Raw genomic sequence first — 24,679 nt, forward strand, 5'->3', positions numbered from 1 at the left:
AGAACTGGACGCAGTACTCCAAATGTGGCCTAACCAGCGTTCTATACAGCTGCATCATCAGACTCCAGCTTTTATACTCTATACCCCGTCCTATAAAGGCAAGCATACCATATGCCTTCTTCACCACCTTCTCCACCTGTGTTGCCACCTTCAAGGATTTGTGGACTTGCACACCTAGGTCCCTCTGTGTTTCTATACTCCTGATGACTCTGCCATTTATTGTATAACTCCTCCCTACATTATTTCTTCCAAAATGCATCACTTCGCATTTATCCGGATTAAACTCCATCTGCCACCTCTCCGCCCAATTTTCCAGCCTATCTATATCCTGCTGTATTGCCCGACAATGCTCTTCGCTATCCGCAAGTCCAGCCATCTTCGTGTCATCCGCAAACTTGCTGATTACACCAGTTACACCTTCTTCCAAATCATTTATATATATCATAAATAGCAGAGGTCCCAGTACAGAGCCCTGCGGAACACCACTGGTCACAGACCTCCAGCCGGAAAAAGACCCTTCGACCACTACCCTCTGTCTCCTTTGGCCAAGCCAGTTCTCCACCCATCTAGCCACTTCTCCTTGTATCCCATGAGCCTTAACCTTCTTAACCAACCTGCCATGTGGGACTTTGTCAAATGCCTTACTGAAATCCATATAGACGACATCCACAGCCCTTCCTTCATCAACCGTTTTTGTCACTTCCTCAAAAAACTCCACCAAATTTGTAAGGCACGACCTCCCTCTTACAAAACCATGCTGTCTGTCTCTGACCCCCTATCCTGCTCCCTCTCCACTCTGACCCCCTATCCTGCTCCCTCTCCACTCTGACCCCCTATCCTGCTCCCTCTCCACTCTGACCCCCATCCTGCTCCCTCTCCACTCTGACCCCCCTATCCTGCTCCCTCTTCACTCTGACCTCCTATCCTCTTCCCTCTTCACTCTGACCCCCTATCCTACTCTCGCTCCACCTCTGACCCCCTATCCTGCTCCCTCTCCACTCTGACTCCCTTTCTGCTCCCTCTCCCCTCTGACCCCCTATCCTGCTCCCTCTCCACTCTGACCTCCTATCCTGCTCCCTCTCCACTCTGACCCCCTATCCTGCTCCCTCTCCACTCTGACCCCCTATCCTGCTCCCTCTCCACTCTGACCCCCTATCCTGCTCCCTCTCCACTCTGACCCCCTATCCTGCTCCCTCTCCACTCTGACCCCCTATCCTGCTCCCTCTCCACTCTGACCCCCTATCCTGCTCCCTCTCCACTCTGACCCCCTATCCTGCTCCCTGTTCCAGTCTGAATCAAGTTCTTTGGAGAGAGTCAGGTGGATTGTAGATGGGGGAATTTTAATCTAAATGTGGTTGAAATGATCCATGAAAGAACTCAGGGCATTACCAGAACTGCAATGCCTGACACACACACACACAGCCCAGTGGGAGTATTGGGATAGCAATGCAGTGTTATTAATGGGCTGGTGGTGTTGGTAAAATGGGTGCTGCTGTTAATGGTGCTGGCTGGCTGGTGACGTGTGCATCTATCCTCATAACTCCAATGCAGTGTTCCAGTGATGGGAATAGTTGCCAGAAAGGATTGGAAGGGTGGAACCATGATTTTCTGACCACAGCATCTGGAGCACACTTCGTAATGAATGGGTGATTAAATGACTCCTCTTTCCTGGTTAAATCTCTGCAAGGGAATTGAAAGAGGATTAAAGATTGCCCCGTTTCCCTGCTCTCTGCTCTCCCCAATGGACTGTTCAGATTGCAGAAATGGAAATTCCCACAAGATACAACTTCAAATGTCAATAACCGGAAAATTGTCCATCTGTGGGAATAAATACAAGTTTAAAAAACTCAGAACATCAGATTGAAGTGTTGATAATGCTTTACATTAACCCACTTAACCATTCTCTCAATTTCCCCTGTAAGTTTTAGTTTTAAAGTTTGAAGTTTCATTTAATAGTCACAAGTAGGCTTACATTAACACTGCAATGAGGTTACTGTGAAAATCCCCCAGTCGCCACACTCCGGCACCTGTTCAGGTACATTGAGGGAGAATTTAGCACGGCCAGTGCACCTAACCAGCACATCTTTGGAGTGTGGGAGGAAACCAGAGCACCCGGAGGAAACCCACGCAGACATGGGGGGAATGTGCAAACTCCACACAGACAGTGACCCAAGCCAGGAATTGAACCCGGGTCCCTGACGCTGTGAGGCAGCAGTGCTAACCACTGTGCCACCATTCTGCCCCTGTAAGGGACTGACTCTGAGGGGAAGTGGGGAAATTGAGAGAGGCTGCCCACTGCAGGACCCCTCACCTGTTCACTGCCAACTTTACTTCAGTGTGAAGAAACCTCGTCTGTGGGTCAGAGGGTCGTGAGCTCAAGTCCCGTTTGGGGGGGGTTTGAGCCTCTCATCAGGACTGACATTCCAGTGCAGTAGTGAGGGAGGTGCTGTACTGTCAGAGGCACTGTCTCTCTGTGAGACCCAGGCTCAGGGAGCCATAAAAGATGCTGCGGTGTAATTTGAAACAAAACCAATGATCTGGAATGCATTGTGGAATGCACTGCCTGAACAGTGGTTAGCACTGCTGCCTCACAGCGCCAGGGACCCGGGTTCAATTCCCGGCTTGGGTCACTGTCTGTGTGGGGTTTGCATGACTCCCCCCACGTCTGCGTGGGTTTCCTCCCACAGTCCAAAAGACGTGCTGGTTAGGGTGCATTGGCCATGCTAAATTCTCCCTCAGTGTCCCCGAACAGGCACCGGAGTGTGGCGACTGTCACAGTAAACCTCATTGAGGTCTTAATGTAAGCCCACTTGTGGCTAATAAATAAACTGGATAAATCATGGAAGAGAAATGGAATGATAGGACTACGGGGCTGAATGGATCAGAATGTGAATCAGATGGATCAGCAACAGTGAATAACCCTGGATTGGGAATGGGAATTGCAGTCAATGGGCCGAATGGCCCCCTCCTGTGATGTCTGATTGTGTGATGCCAGGTGTTAATCTGCTACAACAAGCCAGGTTGAGAAAATGTGAACTAATCTCAAACTCTACCCAATTCACCTGGTTTGCTCGACAGCGAGTTGGCACAAACTCAATGGGCTGAATGGCTTTCTTCAGTGCTGTGAGTGACTCTGTGCTATAGTGCACTGTCACCAAGGTTGCATAGCGTTTTGATACTTACTAAGGAATGTCTGTTAGTCTCACCCTCTTTCCTCATTAAGAGTAAGTTGTTTTTAAATCGGGTTAATGTTTAGTGAGCATTTTAACTGATTGACACTGCGTACAGACAGTTATCCCTCTCTCCTCTGTGTAAGTGTCAATCACATCGGTTACACTTGACTGATCACAGTGGGACAGGACATTACCCTGTGTAGACCATGAACATCACCTCCTGGACACACATTCCTGAATGTGAAACCGCTTGTGTTGGACAGTGAGACATAAGAACATAAGAACTAGGAGCGGGAGTGGGCCATCTGGCCCCTCGAGCCTGCTCCGCCATTCAATAAGATCATGGCTGATCTTTTCGTGGACTCAGCTCCACTTACCCGCCCGCTCACCATAACCCTTAATTCCTTTACTGTTCAAAAATCTATCTATCCTTGCCTTTAAAACATTCGATGAGGTAGCCTCGTTGAGGTGGCATGGTGGCACAGTGGTTATCACTGCTGCCTCGCAGCGCCAGAGACCTGGGTTCGATTCCCGGCTTGGGTCACTGTCTGTGCAGAATTTGCACATTCTCCCCCGTGTCTGCATGGGTTTCCTCCGGCTGCTCCGGTTTCCTCCCACAGTCTGAAAAGACGTGCGGGTTTGGTGTTTTGGCCATGCTAAATTCTCCCTCAGTGTACCCGAACAGGCACTGGAGTGTGGCGACTAGGGGGTTTTCACAATAATTTCATTGCAGTGTTAATGTAAGCCTATTTGTGACATAATAAAAAGACTTAATAATAGACTTCACTGAGCAGGGAATTCCACAGATTCACAACTCTTTGTGTGAAGAAGTTCCTCCTCAACTCAGTCCTAAATCTGCACCCCCTTATTTTGAGGCTATGCCCCCTCGTTCTAGTTTCACCCGCCAGTGGAAAAAACTTCCCTGCTTCTATCTTATCTATTCCCTTCATAACTTTATATATTTCTGTAAGATCTCCCCTCATTCTTCTGAATTCCAATGAGTATAGCCACAGTCTACTCAGTCTCTTCTCATAAGACAACCCTCTCAACTCTGGAATCAACCTAGTGAATCTCCTCTGTATCCCTTCCAGTGCTGGTATATCCTTTCTCAAGTAAGGAGACCAAAACTGTACACAGTACTCCAGGTGTGGCCTCACCAGCACCTTATACAGCTGCAACATAACTTCGCTGTTTTTAAACTCCATCCCTCTAGCAATGAAGGACAAAATTCCATTTGCCTTCTTAATTACCTGCTGCACCTGCAAACCAACTCCTTGAGATTCTTGCATAAGGACACCCAGGTCCCTCTGCACAGCAGCAAGCTGCAATTTCTTCCATTTAAATAATAGTCCATTTTGTTGTTATTCCTTCCAAAATGGATGACCTCACATTTACCAACATTGTACTCCATCTGTCAGACCCTCGCCCACTCACTTAGAGTATCTACATCCCTTTGCAGACTTTCAGCGTCCTCTGCACACTTTCGGTGTGCAGTCAGTGCGCTGAGCAGGGGATGGAGAATCCACTCCCAGGCCAATCTCAAACTCTCCTCGGGAAGTCTAGAAGAAGCAGGCAGGGGCGGGAACAAGTCAGGTGCCAGATCCAATTATTTGATTTGATTTATTATTGCCACATGTATTAGTATGCAGTGAGAAGTATTGTTTCTTGCGCATTACACAGACAAAGCATACCGTTCATAGATTCCTGGGATGGCAGCTCTGTTATATGAGGAGAGACCTATATTCACTGGAGTTTAGAAAAGTGAGAGGGGATCTCATAGAAACTTATAAAATTCTAACAGGGTTAGACAGGGCAGATTCAGAAAGAATGTTCCCAATGGTGGGGGAATCCAGAACTCAGGATCATAGTTTGAGGTTATGGGGTAAACCTTTTAGAACTGAGGTGAGGAGAAATTTCTTCACCCAGAGGGTGGTGAATGTGTGGAATTCACTCCCACAGAAAGTAGTTGAGGCCAAAACGTTGTCTGATTTCAGGAAGAAATTAGATATAGCTCTTGGAGCTGAAGGGATTGAGGGATATGGTGGGGGGGGGGGAAGGGGGGGTCAGGATATTGAATTCGATGATCAGCCATGATCATAATGAATGGTGGAGCAGGCTCGAAGGGCCGAATGGCCTCCTCCTGCTTCTCGTTTCTGTATTTCTATGTTTCCACATGGGGAGAAGGAGAGAGTGCAGAATGTAGTGTTACAGTCATAGCTAGGGTGTAGAGAAAGATCAGCTTAATGTAAGGTAAGTCCATTCAAAAGTCTGACAGCAGCAGGGAAGAAGCTGTTCTTGAGTCGGTTGGTACGTGACCTCAGACTTTTGTATCTTTTTCCCGACGGAAGAAGGTGGAAGAGAGAATGTCCGGGGTGCATCGGGTCCTTAATTATGCTGGCTGCTTTTCCGAGGCAGCGGGAAGTGTAGACAGAGTCAAAGGATGGGAGGCTGGTTTGCGAGATGGATTGGGCTGGGTTCCTTGCAGTCATGGTCAGAGCAGGAGCCATACCAAGCAGTGATACATCCGGGAAGAAATGGGGACCCAGCCGGGGTTTAACAACTCTGCCAGCAGCATCCTGAAGGCTGCTAGGGGTGGTGGGGGAGGGGGAGGGGGGTGGGGAGGATGCGGGAGTGTTTCTCACAGGGTGAGAGAAGAATCCTGCCAATATCCCCACTCCCATTGCACTTTGGGTGATGAGAGCTACAAACTATCAAAAGCATGGAGGCTTTTGAGTCTGTGCAAATAAACTAACCCTTCAAGTTCATCCTATCTCGAGCTTGCTGTCGGGTTATTTCTAGAAATAGGAGCTCATCAAAACTGAAGGATTGGGAAATATGCTTCCGCTCATAAAGAGGGAAAAAAGAGTTGGGAAACACTGCTTATAAAAGAGGGGAAAATGAAAACACCTTTCTGTTTACAGATGGGTGATGAGGAGAAATCAGGACTGTTTAAAATAATCCCCCAACTGCCTGTAATAACAGCTAGAAAATACTGCCTCCTCACCGCAAGCATGGGTGGAGAGTTCAGTCAATTATTGCCTATTCCAACCAGGAGGTCTTGTGATCCCACCTCTTCCCCCAATGCCATTGGAAGAGGACGCTGTCTGTCAATGCCTTCAAGCTTCATCACCAGGGGGGAGTATCATAGAATCCTACAGTGCAGAAGGAGGCCATTTGGCCCATCGAGCCTGTACCCAATCCCATCCAAGCCCTATCCCCATAACCCCACATATTTACCATGCTAATCCCCCTGACACGAAGGGGCGTTTAGCATGGCTAATCAACCTAACCCGCGCATCTTTGGGCTGTGGGAGGAAACTGGTTAGTTTCAGCGAGGTTATGTTGCAGCTGTATAAGGTGCTGGTGAGGCCACACCTGGAGTACTGTGTACAGTTTTGGTCTCCTTACTTGAGAAAGGATATACTGACACTGGAGGGGGTGCAGAGGAGATTCACTAGGTTGATTCCAGAGTTGAGAAGGTTGGCTTATGAGGAGAGACTGAGTAGACTGGGGCTATACTCATTGGAATTCAGAAGAATGAGGGGAGATCTTATAGAACATATAAGATTATGAAGGGAATAGATAGGATAGAAGCATGGAAATTGTTTCCACTGGTGGGTGAAACTAGAACTAGGGGACATGGCCTCAAAATAAGGGGAAGCCGATTTAGGACTGAGTTGAGGAGGAGCTTCTTCACACAAAGGGTTGTAAATCTGTGGAATTCCCTGCCCAGTAAAGCATTTGACGCTACCTCATTGAATGTCTTTAAGGCAAGGAAAGATACATTTTTGAATAGTAAAGGAATTAAGGGTTATGGTGAGCGGGCGGGTAAGTGGAGCTGAGTCCACAAAAAGATCAGCCATGATCTTATTGAATGGCGGAGCAGGCTCGAGGGGCCAGATGGCCTACTCCTGCTCCTAGTTCTTATGTTCTTATGGAGCACCTGGAGGAAACCCACGCAGACATGGGGAGAACATGCAAACTCCACACAAACAGTGACCCGAGGCTGGAATTGAACCCAAATCCTTGACGCTGTGAGGCAGCAGTGCTAACCACTGTGCCACCGTGCTGCCCCTAGTAATCGTCTGGCGTTCTCCGTTGTATCATTGGCAAGATGGGAAGATTGAGGGGTGTAGTTGTGTGAGGATTGTGGAGGGCTCTCTGAATATTTGTGCTGTCCTTTGTGTGTTCACTTTGAGGATCAACAGCATTCTCAATGCTGACTTCAAAACAGGAAGTGAAGGAAAGCCTCTCCTTATCTGTATAACCTCCTCCAGCCTTCCAACTCTCCAAGATCCCTGTGCTCCTCAAACTCTGGCCTCTTGTGCATCCCCCACTACTCTTGCCCCATTGTTGGTGGCTGTGCCTTCAGCTATCGGGCCAGAACCCCTGGAAATCTCTCCCTAAACTGTTCTCCCCTCCTACAAGATGCTCCTTAAAACTTACCTTCTTTGACCAAGTTCTTTTTCTGGTTACACCACGGCGAGGCTGTTTGGGAGGTTTTACCTTGTTAAAGGCACAATGTAGTGTGATATTATTGAACTAGAAAGAGTGCAGAAAAGATTTACTAAGATGCAACCGGGACTTGATGTTTTGAGTTATAAGGAGCGGCTGGATGGACTGGGACTTTATTCTCTGGAGTGTAGAAGGCTGAGGGGTGATCTTATAGAGGTCTATAAAATAATGAGGGGCATAGATCAGCTAGATAGTCAATATCTTTTCCCAAAGGTAGGGGAGTCTAAATCTAGAGGGCATAGGTTTAAGGTGAGAGGGGAGAGATACAAAGGTGTGCAGAGGGGCAATTTTTTCACACAGAGGATGGTGAGTGTCTGGAACAAGCTGCCAGAGGTAGTAGTAGAGGCGGGTACAATTTTGTCCTTTGAAAAGCGTTTAGACAGTTACATGGATAAGATGGGTATAGAGGGATATGGGCCAAATGTGGGCAATTGGGACTAGCTTAGTGGTAAAACTGGGCGGCATGGACAAGTTGGGCTGAAGGGCCTGTTTCCATGCTGTAAACCTCTATAACTCTATAAATGTGAGTTGTTATTTTTGTTGGACACGAATTCCGTGACTGTCAGGGAACCAATGGGAGACAGCACCCTCAAAACAGAAAACAGGAGCAGACATAGAATCTACAGAATCTACAGTGCAGAAGGAGGCCATTCGGCCCATCGAGCCTACACTGACAACAATCCCATCCAAGCCCTATTCCCATAACCCCATGTATTTAACCTGCTAATCCCCCTGACACTAAGGGGCAAGTTATCATGGCCAATCAACCTAATCCACACATTTTTAGACTGTGGGAGGAAACCGGAGCACCCGGAGGAAACCCACACAGACACGGGGAGAATGTGCAAACTCTACACAGACAGTGACCCAAGGTCGGAATTGAACCGGGTCCCTGGCGCTGTGAGGCAGCAGTGCTAACCACTGTGCCACCGTGCCGCAAAGTTCTTAACAGCAGCAATACACCACACAACACCATGGTAGGAAAAATCACAAGTCTTTATTCATATACTCAGGCAGAGAATGCAGGGGAAGCAAAATAATGAGATTGAGCTTTCTGAAGCACACATTAAACAACATCACAGATATTTACAGTCTGCTCGTTGAGGGATCAGAGATTACCCATGTTCAGAGTGAAAGACCTACTGCTTGAACAGACTTGCCAGAGGCGTGTTGGTCCTTCATGTTTTCCAAAGAAGGCTGTATGTGTGTGTGTGAGTGTGTGTGTGTGTGTGAATTTATGTGTGTGTATCTGTCTCTGTGTGGCGGTGTGTGCGGTGTCTGTGTGTGTGGTGTCTGCCTGTTTCTGTGTGACTGTGTGCGGTGTCTGTGTGCATGTGTGTGTGTGTGTGTGTGTGATGCCTGTGTGTGTGTGTCTGTGGTGTCTGTTTCTGTGTAACTGTGGTGTCTTCTGTACATAAGTGTGTGTGTGTATGTGTGTGTGTCTGTGTATGTGTGCGTGTGTGTGTGTGATGTCTGTGTGTGTGTGATGTCTGTGTGTGTGTGTGTGGTGCCTGTCTGTCTCTGTGTGGCTGTGTTTGCGGTGTCTGTGCGTGTGTGACTGTGTGTGCACGTCTGTGTGTGCGGTGTCTGTTTGTGTGTGTGCATGCAGTGTCTGTGTGTGTGTATGTGTGTGTATGCGTGTGCATGCGGTGTCTGTGTATGTGTGTACGTGTGCAGTGTCTGTGTGTGTGCGGTGTCTGTTTGGGTGTGTGTGCGGTGTCTGTTTGTCTGTGTGTGCGTGCGGTGTCTGTGTGTGCGTGTATGTGTGTGCGTGTGCAGTGTCTGTGTGTGCGGTGTCTGTGTGTGTGTCTGTGTGTTTGTATGTGTGCGGTGTCTCTGTGTGACTGTGTGAGTGAGCTGAAGGCTGTCCAGGCTGACTCTCACTGGCAAAGCTCACACAGGGAGAATGACAATGTGGATGAATTGCTGGAAATGCGGTTGGCCAGTGGAACTGAATCTCAGTGAGTGTCAACCGTCGAGGAGAGGAGGGGAGGGGGTCATTATAAAGAGCTGTGGTTACTCGAGAAACTACTGACAGCTCTGACACTTCCTGCATATCGACCTTTGACACCCACAACATAATTAAAGGTGACACATTAAGGATGTATCGATAATGTTGCAAAATGCATTTTTATCAGGCCGTTAGTGGAAACTGTGCCAAACATTTCTTGTCGAGTAAGAGCAGTGGGAAATAATAAATCTCACTCCCGGAAAACAGTAGCAACGTCCCAACACCTTCCGGAGTAGATCAATCCATCTGAACATCTGTATCCCAAAATATTCAGCTCCTGAGAGGACAAAGGCTTCGAATCTCCACAGCCTCTGTCCGCCCACCACAAGCTGAAGTCACCATTATAAAAAGGAACGTCCAATAAATAAAAAAAAGTTTATTCTTTCAGATAATTTTTAATATAATATATATTTATATATTTACACACACACAGCGGATGGTTAATTGTCACAGGAGAAGTGTCGCTATCTTCCAACTACATCCTGAAGTGCATTTCCTTTCCAGATTCAATCTCCGCAAAAGTCTTGTCCAAGGTCTTCGATGATTGTCATGTGATGTCGTTCTCCAAACTGTTTTGACGTTTTCTCCATCCTCCTCGCACTGGGTGGAAATGTCTGTGCTTTTCCTGTCGTCCCTTTCATTGTCTCTCCCTCCTTCCCTTCCTCCTGACCTCCCCCCTTTCTCCCTCGCTAATCCTCCGAGGTGACATCAATGTCCTCGGGACTGGATTGTTTTGTTGCCAACCTCCAGCGGTTGACGTGATGCGAGCCTTTCTTCTTCTGCTGGGACTCGGGTCCTTCTTCCTCCAACTTCTGACGTTTATATTTCGTTCTCCTGTTTTGGAACCACACCTTCACCTACAATAAAAAAAAACACAGGACAAGGAAATCAGCTTGGGCTGATAAGCTGTAAGTATCATTCGTGCCACACAATGACCAACTCCAACAAGAAAAAAATAAAGTTTATCGATTAGTCACAAGTAAGGCTTACATTAACACTGCAATGAAGTTACTGTGAAATTCCCCTAGTCGGCACAGTCCGGCGCCTGTTCGGGTCAATGCACCTAACCAGCACGCCTTTCAGAATGTGGGAGGAAACCAGAGCATCCGGAGGAAACCCACGCAGACACGGGGAGAACGTGCAAACTCCACACAGACAGTGACCCAAGCCGGGAATCGAACCTACGTCCCTGGCGCTGTGAAGCAGCAGTGCTAACCACTGTGCTACCATGCCGCCCACAATGTGACAATCTGACCATCTGCCATTGAAAGACATTACCATCACTGAGTCCTCCACTACTAACATCCTTGGGGTTACCATTGACCAGAAACTGAACTGGACTCACCACATAAATACAATGACTGCAAGAGCAGGTCAGAGGCTGGGAATCCTTGACCTCCTGACTCCCCAAAGTCTATCCACCATCTACAAGGCGCAAGTCAGGAGTGTGATGGAATACTCCCCACTTGCCTGGATGGGTGCAGCTCCAACAACACTCAAGAAGCCCAACACCATCAGGACAAAGCAGCCCGTTTGATTGGCACCCCATCCACAAACATTCGACATTCACTCCCTCCACCACCAACGCACAGTGGCAGCCGTGTGTACCGTCTACAAGAGACACTGCAGCAACTCACCAAGGTTCCTTCAACAGCAACTCTAACAGCTGGAAGGGCAAGGGAGACAAAAGCATGGGAACCCACCATCTGCAAGTTCCCCTCCAAAATCCTGGGAAGTCTATGGATGTACCCACACCACATGGACTGTAGAAGGCACCTTCTCGAGGGCAATTAGGGATGGGCAATAAATGTTCGTCTCACGAGCAATGCCCACATCCTGTGAATGAATTTAAAAAACTGTCTCTTGCAGGATCAGAAATCCTTGAACTTCTGAGCAGTGTGTGAATCTTTAAACAGATGAGCACTTGGCCATAGGAACTGGATTTGCCATGAAGTTTCTTTCACTGGTTGGAACTCACAAATGGCTTTGACATTTGCTAAGGCTTTTCTCAGAGGAGAAAATGTAATCGTAGATTATTTGAAATAGAGTCATAGATTCATAGAGGTTTATAACATGGAAACAGGCCCTTCGGCCCAACCTGTCCATGCTGCCCTTTTTTTAAACCCCTAACCTCGTCCCAATTGCCCGTATTTGGCCCATATCCCTCTATACCCATTATACCCATGTAACTGTCCAAATGCTTTTTAAAAGACAAAATTGTACCAACATCTACTATTACCTCTGGCAGCTTGTCCCAGACACTCACCACCCTCTGTGTGAAACAATTGCCCCTCTGGCCCCTTTTGTATCTCTCCCCTCTCACCTTAAACCTACGCCCTCTAGTTTTAGACTCCCCTAACTTTGGGAAAAAATATTGACTATCTAGCTGATCTATGCCCCTCATTATTTTATAGACCTCTATAAGATCACCCCTCAGCCTCCTACGCTCCAGAGAAAAAAGTCCCAGTCTATCCAGCCTCTCCTTATAACTCAATCCATCAAGTCCCAGTAGCGTCCTAGTAAATCTCTTCTGCACTCTTTCAAGTTTAATAATATCCTTTCTATAATAGGATGACCAGAACTGTACACAGTATTCCAAGTGTAGCTTTACCAATGTCTTGTACTTCTTCAACAAGACGTCCCAACTCCTGTGTTCAATGTTCTGACCAATGAAACCAAGCATGCCGAATGCCTTCTTCACCACTCTGTCCACCTGTGACTCCACTTTCAAGAAACTATGAACCTGTACCTTTAGATCTCTTTGTTCTGTAACTCTCCCCAACGCCCTACCATTAACTGAGTAAGTCCTGCCCTGGTTCAATCTACCAAAATACATCACGTCGCATTTATCTAAATTAAACTCCATCTGCCATTCGTCAGCCTCAAATAAGGCTACGATGGAGAGTGAGCAGAGCATGGAGAAATATTGACAGGATTTCATAAGGATGATATAATTAAAGTAATTACTCTGCATTTAGAATCAGAAGAGGAGAGATCTGAAATTGGAGTATCACAGCTAGAGTTAGCAAAAATTCAACTGCAAATCAAGCAGCTTGAAATAGAAAAAGAAGAAAACATAGAACATAGAACATAGAACATTACAGCACAGAACAGGCCCTTCGGCCCACGATGTTGTGCCGACCTTCATCTGAAACCAAGATCAAGCTATCCCACTCCCTACCATCCTGGTGTGCTCCATGTGCCTATCCAATAACCGCTTAAATGTTCCTAAAGTGTCTGACTCCACTATCACTGCAGGCAGTCCATTCCACACCCCAACCACTCTCTGCGTGAAGAACCTACCTCTGATATCCTTCCTATATCTCCCACCATGAACCCTATAGTTATGCCCCCTTGTAATAGCTCCATCCACCCGAGGAAATAGTCTTTGAACGTTCACTCGATCTATCCCCTTCATCATTTTGTAAACCTCTATTAAGTCTCCCCTCAATCTCCTCCGCTCCAGAGAGAACAGCCCCAGCTCCCTCAACCTTTCCTCATAAGACCGACACTCCAAACCAGGCAGCATCCTGGTAAATCTCCTCTGCACTCTTTCCAGCGCTTCCACATCCTTCTTATAGTGAGGTGACCAGAACTGCACGCAATATTCCAAATGCGGTCTCACCAAGGTCCTGTACAGTTGCAGCATAACCCCACGGCTCTTAAACTCCAACCCCCTGTTAATAAAAGCTAACACACTATATGCCTTCTTCACAGCTCTATCCACTTGAGTGGCAACCTTTAGAGATCTGTGGATATGAACCCCAAGGTCTCTCTGTTCCTCCACAGTCTTCAGAACCCTACCTTTGACCCTGTAATCCACATTTAAATTTGTCCGACCAAAATGAATCACCTCACATTTATCAGGGTTAAACTCCATTTGCCATTTTTCAGCCCAGCTTTGCATCCTATCTATGTCTCTTTGCAGCCTACAACAGCCCTCCACCTCATCCACTACTCCACCAATCTTGGTGTCATCAGCAAATTTACTGATCCACCCTTCAGCCCCCTCCTCTAAGTCATTAATAAAAATCACAAAGAGCAGAGGACCAAGCACCGATCCCTGCAGCACTCCGCTAGCAACCTGCCTCCAGTCCGAAAATTTTCCATCCACCACCACCCTCTGTCTTCGATCAGATAGCCAGTTACCTATCCAATCGGCCAACTTTCCCTCTATCCCACACCTCCTTACTTTCATCATAAGCCGACCATGGGGGACCTTATCAAACGCCTTACTAAAATCCATGTATATGACATCAACCGCCCTACCTTCATCAACACACCTAGTTACCTCCTCAAAAAATTCTATCAAATTTGTGAGGCACGATTTGCCCTTCACAAATCCGTGCTGACTATCCCGGATTAATCCGCATCTTTCTAAATGGTCGTAAATCCCATCCCTAAGGACCTTTTCCATCAATTTACCAACCACCGAAGTCAGACTAACCGGTCTATAATTACCAGGGTCATTTCTATTCCCTTTCTTAAACAGAGGAACAACATTCGCCACTCTCCAGTCCTCTGGCACCATCCCCGTGGACAGCGAGGACCCAAAGATCAAAGCCAAAGGCTCTGCAATCTCATCCCTCGCCTCCCAAAGAATCCTAGGATACATTTCATCAGGCCCAGGGGACTTATCGACCTTCAGTTTATTCAAAACTGCCAATACATCCTCCCTCCGAACATCTATTTCCTCCAGCCTATTAGCCTGTGACACCTTCTCTTCCTGAAAAACATGGCCCCTCTCCTTGGTGAACACTGAAGAAAAGTATTCATTCATCACCTCGCCTATCTCTACTGATTCCATACACAAGTTCCCACCACTGTCCTTGACCGGCCCTAACCTCACTCTGGTCATTCTTTTATTCCTCACATAAGAGTAAAAAGCCTTGGGGTTTTCCTTGATCCGACCCGCCAAAGGGATGGAAAAACTCGAACTAGCAAAAGGGAAAGAAGTAGAAACTAAAAAGCTTGAACTTGACCTCCAGAAAGAGAGAGGTTAACAAAGAAGGAGAGAGATCAAAAAGTTAAAGTTTATTTATTAGTCACAAGTAGACAGTGAAGTTACTGTGAAAATCCCCTAGTCGCCACACTCCGGTGCCTGTTTGGGTACACTGAGGGAGAATTTAGCACGGCCAATGCACCTAACCAGCACGTCTTTCAGACTGTGGGAAGAAACTGGAGCACCCGGAGAAAACCCACGCAGACAAAGAACAAAGAACAATACAGCACAGGAACAGGCCCTTCGGCCCTCCAAGCCCGTGCCGCTCCCTGGTCCAAACTAGACCCTTCTTTTGTATCCCTCCATTCCCACTCCGTTCATGTGGCTATCTAGATAAGCCTTAAACGTTCCCAGTGTGTCCGCCTCCACCACCTTGCCCGGCAACACATTCCAGGACACGGGAAGAACGTGTGGATTCTGCACAGACAGTGACCCAAGCCCAAACCCACGTCCTTGTGGCACTGTGAGGCAGCAGTGCTAACCACTTGCCACCATGCCAACCACGAGATAGAGATAGAGATCTTCAAAGTCAGAAAGAACTACGACAGAATCAGCTGGCTGAAGTAAAGCTTTGATTAAAGAAGGAATGGAGAGATCGTGGTTCACAGGATGAGTTTGATTCCACTAAAAATTTGGATTTCACAAAAATCTTTTTTTAGTGCCTAAGTTAGAGTGGCTGGAGTTGAATGATATTTCGCCTCATTGAAAAAGATAGCTGTGAAGTTGAAGTGGCCAAAAGATGTTTTGACCTTAATGTAACTGAGTGTCCTGACTGATATAGCTATGGATGTGTTCACTGTGGGATCGGTGGTTTCCATCACTGACATTGGAGGTACGATGGCACAGTGATTAGCACTGCTGTCTCACAGCGCCAGAGACCCGGGTTCAATTCCCGGCTTTGGGTCACTGTCTGTGCAGAGTCTGCACGTTCTCCCCGTGTCTGCATGGGTTTCCTCCGGGTGCTCCGGTTTCCTCCCACAGTCTGAAAGATGCGCTGGTTAGGTGCATTGGCCATGCTAAATTCTCCCTCAGTGTACCCGAACAGGTGCCAGAGTGTGGCGATTGGGGAATTTTCACAGTAACATCATTGCCATGTTAATGTAAACCTACTTGTGACTAATAAAGAAACTTTTTTTTTAAACTAGAGGAAGATTTTGAGAATGTGAGACAAATGATGATTGTGGAAACTTTGCAGAATGGCATTCCAGTAACCACAAAGACTTACTCAGAGCATCAAGTAGCAAACAAGTTCCACCTTGAGTCAATTACAGTACCAAAGGAGGACATTTGGCCCATTGAGTGCACACTATCCCCTAGCACTGAAAATTTATTTCCCTCAAGTGTCTATCCCATTTCCTTTCAAAGTTATTGATTATCTTTGTTTCCTACACCTTTTGGACAATGAGTTCCAGGTCACATAGAAACATAGAAGATAGGAGCGGGAGGAGGCCATTTGGCCCATCGAGCCTGCTCCGCCATTCATCACCATCATGGCTGATCATCCAACTCAATAGCCTAATCCTGCTTTCTCCCCATAACCTTTGATCCCATTCGCCCCAAGTGCTATATCCAGCCGCCTCTTGAATACATTCAATGTTTTGGCATCAACTACTTCCTGTGGTCATGAATTCCACAGGCTCACCACTCTTTGGGTGAAGAAATGTCTCCTCACCTCTGTCCTAAATGTTCTACCCCGAATCCTCAGACTGTGACCCCTGGTTCAGGACTCCCCCATCGGGGACATCCTCCCTGCATCTACCCTGTCTGGTCCTGTTAGAATTTTATAAGTCTCTCTGAGATCCCCCCTCATTCGTCTGAACTCCAGCGAAAACAATTCTAACCTAGTCAATCTCCTGTTCAGACGTTCTAACCCACATTCCCCCATATTGATTGCCTCAAAACTTAAATCTGTGTGCGCTAGTCTTTGTATTATGAATTAATGGGAACAGCTTTTCTCTGTCTACCTTACATTCATTATCTTGTACACCTCTATCAAACCTCTCCACAAATTCCTTTGCTCCAAGAACCCCTCCAGCTTCTCTTTCCCCGGTTTCAGTCTCTGGTACTCTGTCCAGTCCTGTTCCCCCTCATTGTGCTGCCATTATACTGGGAAGACTATTCAGGAACAGCTGGGGGCTAAATTTAAAAAAAAACCAAACCACAAAAATGAAAATCACTGGATTACTCCCTGTGCCACAGGGTAAAAAATATCAGAGAGTTTGGTAAAGTCACCACAGTCTCAGATGACCATCGGCTGCCCTCCCCTGCATGAATAACCTCAGCCGGTACAGGAATTGAACCCACGCTGTTGGCATCACTATGCATCTTGAAACAGCCGTCCGACCAACTGAGTTAAACCCCAGACTCCCCAGAGCGTTCAATGTGTGGCTCATCAGTGTGGGAGAAATGAGTAAATGTAGTGGGCGGCACGGTGGCACAGTGGTTAACACTGCTGCCTCACAGTGTCAGGGACCCGGGTTCAATTCCGGCCTTGGGTCACTGTCTGTGTGGAGTTTGCACGTTCTCTCTGTGACTGCGTGGGTTTCCTCCAGGTGCTCTGGTTTTCTCCCACACTCCAAAGATGTGTGGGTTAGGCTGATTGGCCATGATAAATTGCCCCTTAGTGTCAAGAGGATTAGGAAGGTAAATATATGGGATTACAGGGATAGGATAGGACCTGGGTGGGATTGTTGTCGGTGCAGGCTCGATAGACCAAATGGCCTCCTTCTGCACTGTAGATTCTCTGATTCATGGGGGACTGACACCAGTTTGGGGAAGTGGGAGCTTTACCTTTGGGATGACCTTAAGTCAAGCTGGAACCAGCATCCTGGTGAATTGTATAACTAGAGCTGTAGAGAGGGTTTTAAACTAAACAGTGGAAGGGAAGGTTCACATGAGGGAAGATTTGGGAAGTTAAAGAGTAAGGACAAGACAGAATCATTGGCGATGATAACCAGAGTGTGACAGGAAGGGACAGAACGTACAAACATAAGAATGTACCAGCTGATTCAGTTAGCGTGGGGAAATATGGAACAAAGACAGAATTAAAGGCTCTTTATCTGAAGGCATGCAACATTCATAACATGATGGATGAATTAATAGCATAAATAGCAATAATGGGTATGATATGATAGTTATTACAAGGACAAGGTGGCAAAGTGATCACAGCTGGGATCTGAATATTCAAGGATATTTGACAATTCAGAAGAACCACAAGAAAGAGAAGTGGATGTGGTAGCTCTGTTAATCAACAATGAGATCGGCACAGTAGTGAGAAATGATCTTGGTTCAGAGAATCAAAATCTGGAATCTGTTTGGGTGGAGATAAGAAATAATAAAGGAAAGAAGTCATTGGAGGGAGTGTAGATCCCTGAAGTAGTTACACTATAGGGCAGAGTACAAATCAAGAAATGCCAAGGGCAACTAGGGATGCCCGTGTCCCATGAATTGATGAAAAAAATGATGGGGCAGAGAAGAAAGTAATAATCATGTGAGATATAGATTGAACAAATCAAATTGGCAAATGTAGCTGAGAAGATGAGTTCAAAATGTACATTTGGGACAATTTTGCAGAAACATATGTTCCGGAACCTGCCAGGGAACTGGTTATTTTGAAGCCGAGAATATGTAAATTAATGATCTTGTCGTAAAGGATCCTCTTGGTAAGAGTGATCATAACATGATCACAAATTCACTTGCAATTTGAGGATGAAAATTTTCAGTCAGAAATTAGTGTCTTAATCTTAAATATTTGATTTGATTTATTATTGTCATACGTATTTGCATACAGTGGAAAGTATTGTTTCTTGCATGCTATACAGACAAAACATACCGTTCATAGAGAAGGAAACGAGAGAGTGCAAAATGTAGTGCTACAGTCATAGCTAGGGTGTAGCAAAAGATCAACTTAATGCAAGGTAAGTCCATTCAAAAGTCTGACAGCAGCAGGGAAGACGCTGTTCTTGAGTCGGTTGGTACGTGACCTCAGACTTTTGTATCTTTTTCCCAAAGGAAGAAGGTGGAAGAGAGAATGTCTGGGGTGTGTGAGGTTCTTAATTATGCTGGCTGCTTTGCCGAGGCAGCGAGAAGTGTAGACAGAGTCAATGGTTGGGAGATTGGTTTGCGTGATGGATTGGGTTACATTCACGACCTTTTGTAGTTCCTTGCAGTCTTGGGCAGAGCAGGAGCCATACCAAGCTGTGATACTACCAGAAAGAATGCTTTCTATGGTGCTTCTGTAAAAGTTGGTGAGAGTCGTAGCTGTCATGCCAAATTTCCTTAGTCTTCTGAGAAAATAGAGGCGTTGGTGGGCTTTCTTAACTATAGTGTCGACATGGGGGACCAGGGCAGGTTGTTGGTGATCTGGACACCTAAAAACTTGAAGATCTTGACCCTTTCTACTTCATACCCATTGATGTAGACAGGGGCATGTTCTCCTTTACACTTCCTGAAGTCAATGACAAGCTCCTTCATTTTGTTGACATTGAGGGAGAGATTATTGTTGCCGCACCAGTTCACCAGATTCTCTATCTCATTCCTGTACTCTGTCTCATCATTGTTTGAGATCCGACCCACTTTGGTGATGTCATCAGCAAACTTGAAAATCGAATTGGAGGGAAATTTGGCCGCAGTCATAGGTGTACAAGGAGTATAGTAGGCAGCTGAGAACACTGCCTTGTGGGGCACCGGTGTTGAGGATGATCGTTGAGGTGTTGTTGCCTATCCTTAAATAAAGTGATTACAAGGATATGTAGACAGAGTTGGCGAAAGTGGATTGAGAAAATAGGTTAAAAGATAAGATCGTAGAGAAGCAATGGCATCATTTAAGGAGATATTTCATAACTCTCAGCAAAGATGTACATTAAGAAAGAAAGACTCTCCGAGAATAATGTCCCATTTGTACTTTTTTTTATTCATTCATGGGACATGGGTGTCGCTGGCTGGCCAGCATTTATTGCCCATCCCTTGTTGCCCAAGGGTTAAGAGTCAACCACATTGCTGTGGCTCTAGAGTCACATGTAGGCCTGACCAGGTAAGGATGGCAAATTTCCCTCCCTAAAGGACATTAGTGAACCAGATGGGTTTTTCCCAACAGTCGACAATGGTTTCATGGTCATCAGTAGATTCTTAATTTCAGATACTTAATCGTTATTGAATTCAAATTCCACCATCTTCCGTGGCGGGATTCGAACCCGGGTCCCCAGAATATTAGCTGAGTTTCTGGATTAATAGTCCAGCGATAATACTACCAGGCCATCGCCTCCCCCGTGGAAGTTAAGGATGGAATCAAATTGAAAGAAAAGATTCACAATACTGCAAAGATTAGTGGTAGGCTGGAAAATTGCGAACATTTTTTAAACCAGCAGAAAATGACTAAAAAAGAAAAGGAAATTGGAGAATGAGAGAAAATAAGTAAAAAAATATCAAACAGACCATGAAAGAATAGCTAAGGTGGGCGTTAGTCCCATAGAGGGCAAGACTGAGGAATTAAAAATGGGAAACAAGGAAATGGCAGAGACTTTGGATAAGTATTTTGTATCTGTTTTCACAGTTAAAGACACAAAAAGCATCCCCAGAATAATAGAAAAGCAGGGGGCGAAAGGAAAGGAACTTAAAACAATTATGATCATTAATTTCTGAATAGAGGGCTGTGACAAGTGGTGTTCCTCAGGGATCAGTGCTGGTTGTAATATATATAAATGATTTGGAGGAAAACATAACTGGTTTGATTAGTACGTTTGCGGACGACACAAAGATTGGTGGAATTGCGGATAGCAATGAGGACCATCAGAAGATATAGATCGGTTGGAGACTTGGGCGGAGAGATGGCAGATGGAGTTTAATCCGGACAAATGTGAGGTAATGCATTTTGGAAGGTCTAATACAGATAGGAAATATACAGTAAATTGCAGAACCCTTAGGAGTATTGATAGGCAAAGGGATCTGGGTGTACAGGTACACAGGTCACTGAAAGTGGCAAAGCAGGTGGAGAAGGTAGTCAAGAAGGTATACGGCATGCTTGGCTTCATCGGCCGGGGCACTGAGTTTAAAAATTGGCAAGTCATGTTGCCAATTATAGAACCTTAGTTAGGCCGCACTTGGAATATAGTGTTCAATTCTGGTCACCACACTACCAGAAGGATGTGGAGGCTTTGGAGAGGGTACAGAAAAGATTTACCAGGATGTTGCCTGGTATGGAGGGCATTAGCTATGAGGAGAGGTTGGAGAAACTTGGTTTGTTCTCACTGGCATGACGGAGGTTGAGGGGCGACCTGATAGAAGTCTACAAGATTATGAGAGGCATGGACAGAGTGGATAGTCAGAAGCTTTTTCCCAGGGTGGAAGAGTCAATTACTAGGGGGCACAGGTTTAAGGTGCGAGGAGCAAGATTTAAAGGAGATGTACGAGGCAAGTTTTTTACACAGAGGGTGGTGGGTGCCTGGAACTCGCTGCCGGGGGAGGGAGTCCAAGCAGATACGATAGTGAGTTTCAAGGGGCGTTTGGACATGAATAGGATGGGAATAGAGGGATATAGTCCCTGGAAGGGTGGGGGGTTTTAGTTCAGTCGGGCAGCATGGTCGGTGCAGGTTGGGAGGGCCAAAGGGCCTGTTCCTCTGCTGTAATTTTCTTTATTCTTTCGTTCTTTAAAGAAAATGTGCTAGGAAAACTAATGGGGCTAAAGTCTGACAATTCCCACCACTTTATAGCTGTATCCTTAAAACATCTGCTGCAGAGATTTAATCGATTATCATCGACATTTACAGCACAGAAGGAGGCCATTTAACCCATCGTGTCCATGCCAATCAACAAAGATCTGACACTAATCCCATTTTCCAGCGCTTGGCCCACAGCCCTGGAGGCTATGGCAGTGCAAGTGAATATCTAAATAGTTCTTAAATGTAGTCAGGGTTCCCTTTCAGGTAGTGAGTTCCAGACTCCCACCACCCTCTGGGTGAAAACGTTTCTCCTCAATTCCCCTCTTAACCTGCTACCTCTGACCTTAAATCTCTGCCCCCTGTTTATTGAACCCTCTACTAATGGGAAATGTGTTTTCCTATCCACACTATCAATGCCCCTCCTAATCTTATCCACCTCTATCAGGTCCCCTCTCAACCTTCACTGCTCCAAGTAAAACGGCCTCAGAATATCCAATCTCTCCTCATAGCTCAGAGCCTCGAGCCCAGGCAGCATCCTGGTGAATCTCCTCTGCACCCTCTCCACTGCAATCACACCCCTCCTGTAACGTGGTGACCAGAACTGCACCCAGTACTCTAGTTGTGGCCTCACCAGTGTTTTATACAGTTCCAGCATGACCCCCCTGTTCTTGTATTCTATGTCTCAGCTAATAAAGAAAGGCAAGTATCCCATTTGCCTTCTTAACCACCGTATCTACCTGCCCTGCTACCTTCAGGAATCTGTGGATATGCGCTCCAAGCTCCCTCTGATCCTCAGTACTTCCACCCGGTGCCTTCCCATTCACAGTCTAATCCTTTGCCTTGTTAGCTCTTCCCAGTGCATTAGCTCACACTTTTCTGGGTTGAATTCCATTTGCCACTGCTCTGCTCACCTGACCAGCCCATGAATATCCTCCTGCAGTGTCCGCCTATCCTCCTCACTATTTACCACCTTACCAATTTTCAATTCATCCACAAATTTACTGATCATACCTCCGATATTTGAGTCCAAATCATGAATGGTACAGCACAAATAGCAAGGGCCACACCACTGAGCCCTGTGGAATCCCACTGGAAACAGACTTCCAGTTGCAGAAATATTCCTCTGCTTCCTGCCTCTCAGCCAATTTTGGATCCAATGTGCCACGTTGCCTTGGAACCCATGACCCTTACTCTGATGACACCAAGATTGGTGGAGTAGTGGATGAGGTGGAGGGCTGTTGTAGGCTGCAAAGAGACGTAGATAGGATGCAAAGCTGGACTGAAAAATGGCAAATGGAGTTTAACCCTGATAAATGTGAGGTGATTCATTTTGGTAGGACTAATTTAAATGTGGATTACAGGGTCAACGGTAGGGTTCTGAAGACTGTGGAGGAAGAGAGAGATCTTGGGGTCCATATCCACAGATCTCTGAAGGTTGCCACTCAAGGGCGGCACGGTAGCACAGTGGTTAGCACTGCTGCTTCACAGCTCCAGGGTCCCGGGTTCGATTCCTGGCTTGGGTCACTGTCTGTGTGGAGTTTGCACATTCTCCTCGTGTCTGCGTGGGTTTCCTCCGGGTGCTCCGGTTTCCTCCCACAGTCCAAAGATGTGCGGGTTAGGTTGATTGGCCAGGTTAAAAATTGCCCCTTAGAGTCCTGGGATGTGTAGGTTAGAGGGATTAGTGGGTAAATATGTGGGGGTAGGGCCTGGGTGGGATTGTGGTCGGTGCAGACTCGATGGGCCGAATGGCCTCCTTCTGCACTGTAGGGTTTCTATGACTTCTATGACTAAGTGGATAGAGCTGTGAAGAAGGCCTATAGTGTGTTAGCTTTTATTAACAGGGGGTTGGAGTTTAAGAGCCGTGGGGTTATGCTGCAACTGTACAGGACCTTGGTGAGACCACATTTGGAATATTGTGTGCAGTTCTGGTCACCTCACTATAAGAAGGATGTGGAAGCACTGGAAAGAGTGCAGAGGAGATTTACCAGGATGCTGCCTGGTTTGGAGTGTAGGTCTTATGAGGAAAGGTTGAGGGAGCTAGGGCTGTTCTCTTTGGAGCGGAGGAGGCTGAGGGGAGACTTAATAGAGGTTTATAAAATGATGAAGGGGATAGACAGAGTGAACGTTCAAAGACTATTTCCTCGGGTGGATGGAGCTATTACAAGCGGGCATAACTATAGGGTTCATGGTGGGAGATATAGGAAGGATATCAGAGGTAGGTTCTTTACGCAGAGAGTGGTTGGGTTGTGGAATGGACTGCCTGCAGTGATAGTGGAGTCAGACACTTTAGGAACATTTAAGCGGTTATTGGATAGGCACATGGAGCACACCAGGATGATAGGGAGTGGGATAGCTTGATCTTGGTTTCAGATAAAGCTCGGCACAACATCGTGGGCCGAAGGGCCTGTTCTGTGCTGTACTGTTCTATGACCAGTTTACCATGAGGGAACTTGTCAAAAGTTTTGCCAAAGTCCATATAGGCCACAGGATGGACGCACTGTTTATAATCTTCCAAAATTCCCGAGATTTGGGAAAGGTCCTAGAAGTTGGAAAAATGTAATTCCAATATTCAAGGAAGGATGGAGGCAGAAAACAGGAGACTATCGGCCAGTTTGTCAAAACTGTTGCCATTGGAAAAATGCTAGAATCCATTATTAAGGAGGTAGTTACAGAACATTTCAAAAATCCTAACTTTATCAGACAGAGTAAGGGAAATCGTGTTTGACAAATTTATTAGCATTCTTTGAGGGTGTATCAGAGTTGATAAAGGGGAACCAGTAAAGGTAGTGTATTTAGATTTCTAAAAGGCATTCAATAATGTGTCACATTAACGTTTATTGCACAAGATAAGAACTCATGAGCGTAGAGTCATAGAGTCACACAGCACAGAAAGGGCCCTTCCGCCCATCGAGTCTGCACCGACAATGACTACCATTAAAGTCACACTCATCCCATTTTCCTGCACTTGCCCCATACCCTTGAATGATATATATGACGTTGGTGTACCTTTAAGGGTTTTTAAAATCATGTTCTCTGTAGCTCTCAGCTCTCATTGTGGTACCTGGTTGTCTACTGGGAACCCTTTTATTGCTCCTTCAGTGGTTTAAGTGGGGGTTGGTTTATTTTTACTTTGGGAATTAGTTTTATGATCCTGCATTGTCAGGAGGAAGAATGTTTGTGGGTCAGGTGACAGGTGCTTTCCTTTTCAGTTCTGAGCTGCAGGTTTTGACTTTAGAAGGGGCATTAAGCTGGAAAGAAGTCTCTCTCTCTCTCTCTCCCCGTGTTTGGGAGGTTCTACTGGTTAGCTGAAAGCCTTCCTGGA

The 24,679-nt window shown here is 46.3% G+C and overlaps 1 protein-coding gene across 1 annotated transcript in view; it reads right to left on the reverse strand.

Annotated features, from left to right (window-relative positions):
• Positions 1–10,388: 10,388 nt before the first annotated feature.
• emx1 (empty spiracles homeobox 1) overlaps positions 10,389–24,679 on the reverse strand; it is a 62,767-nt gene continuing 48,476 nt past the window's right edge. The window contains exon 3 of the mRNA XM_078224641.1: positions 10,389–10,556. Within this exon, the coding sequence (XP_078080767.1) occupies positions 10,389–10,556 (168 nt within the window). The remainder of the gene's footprint in view (positions 10,557–24,679) is intronic.

Source organism: Mustelus asterias, chromosome 1 (genome assembly GCF_964213995.1).
Source record: "Mustelus asterias chromosome 1, sMusAst1.hap1.1, whole genome shotgun sequence".
Lineage (NCBI taxonomy): Eukaryota > Metazoa > Chordata > Chondrichthyes > Carcharhiniformes > Triakidae > Mustelus > Mustelus asterias.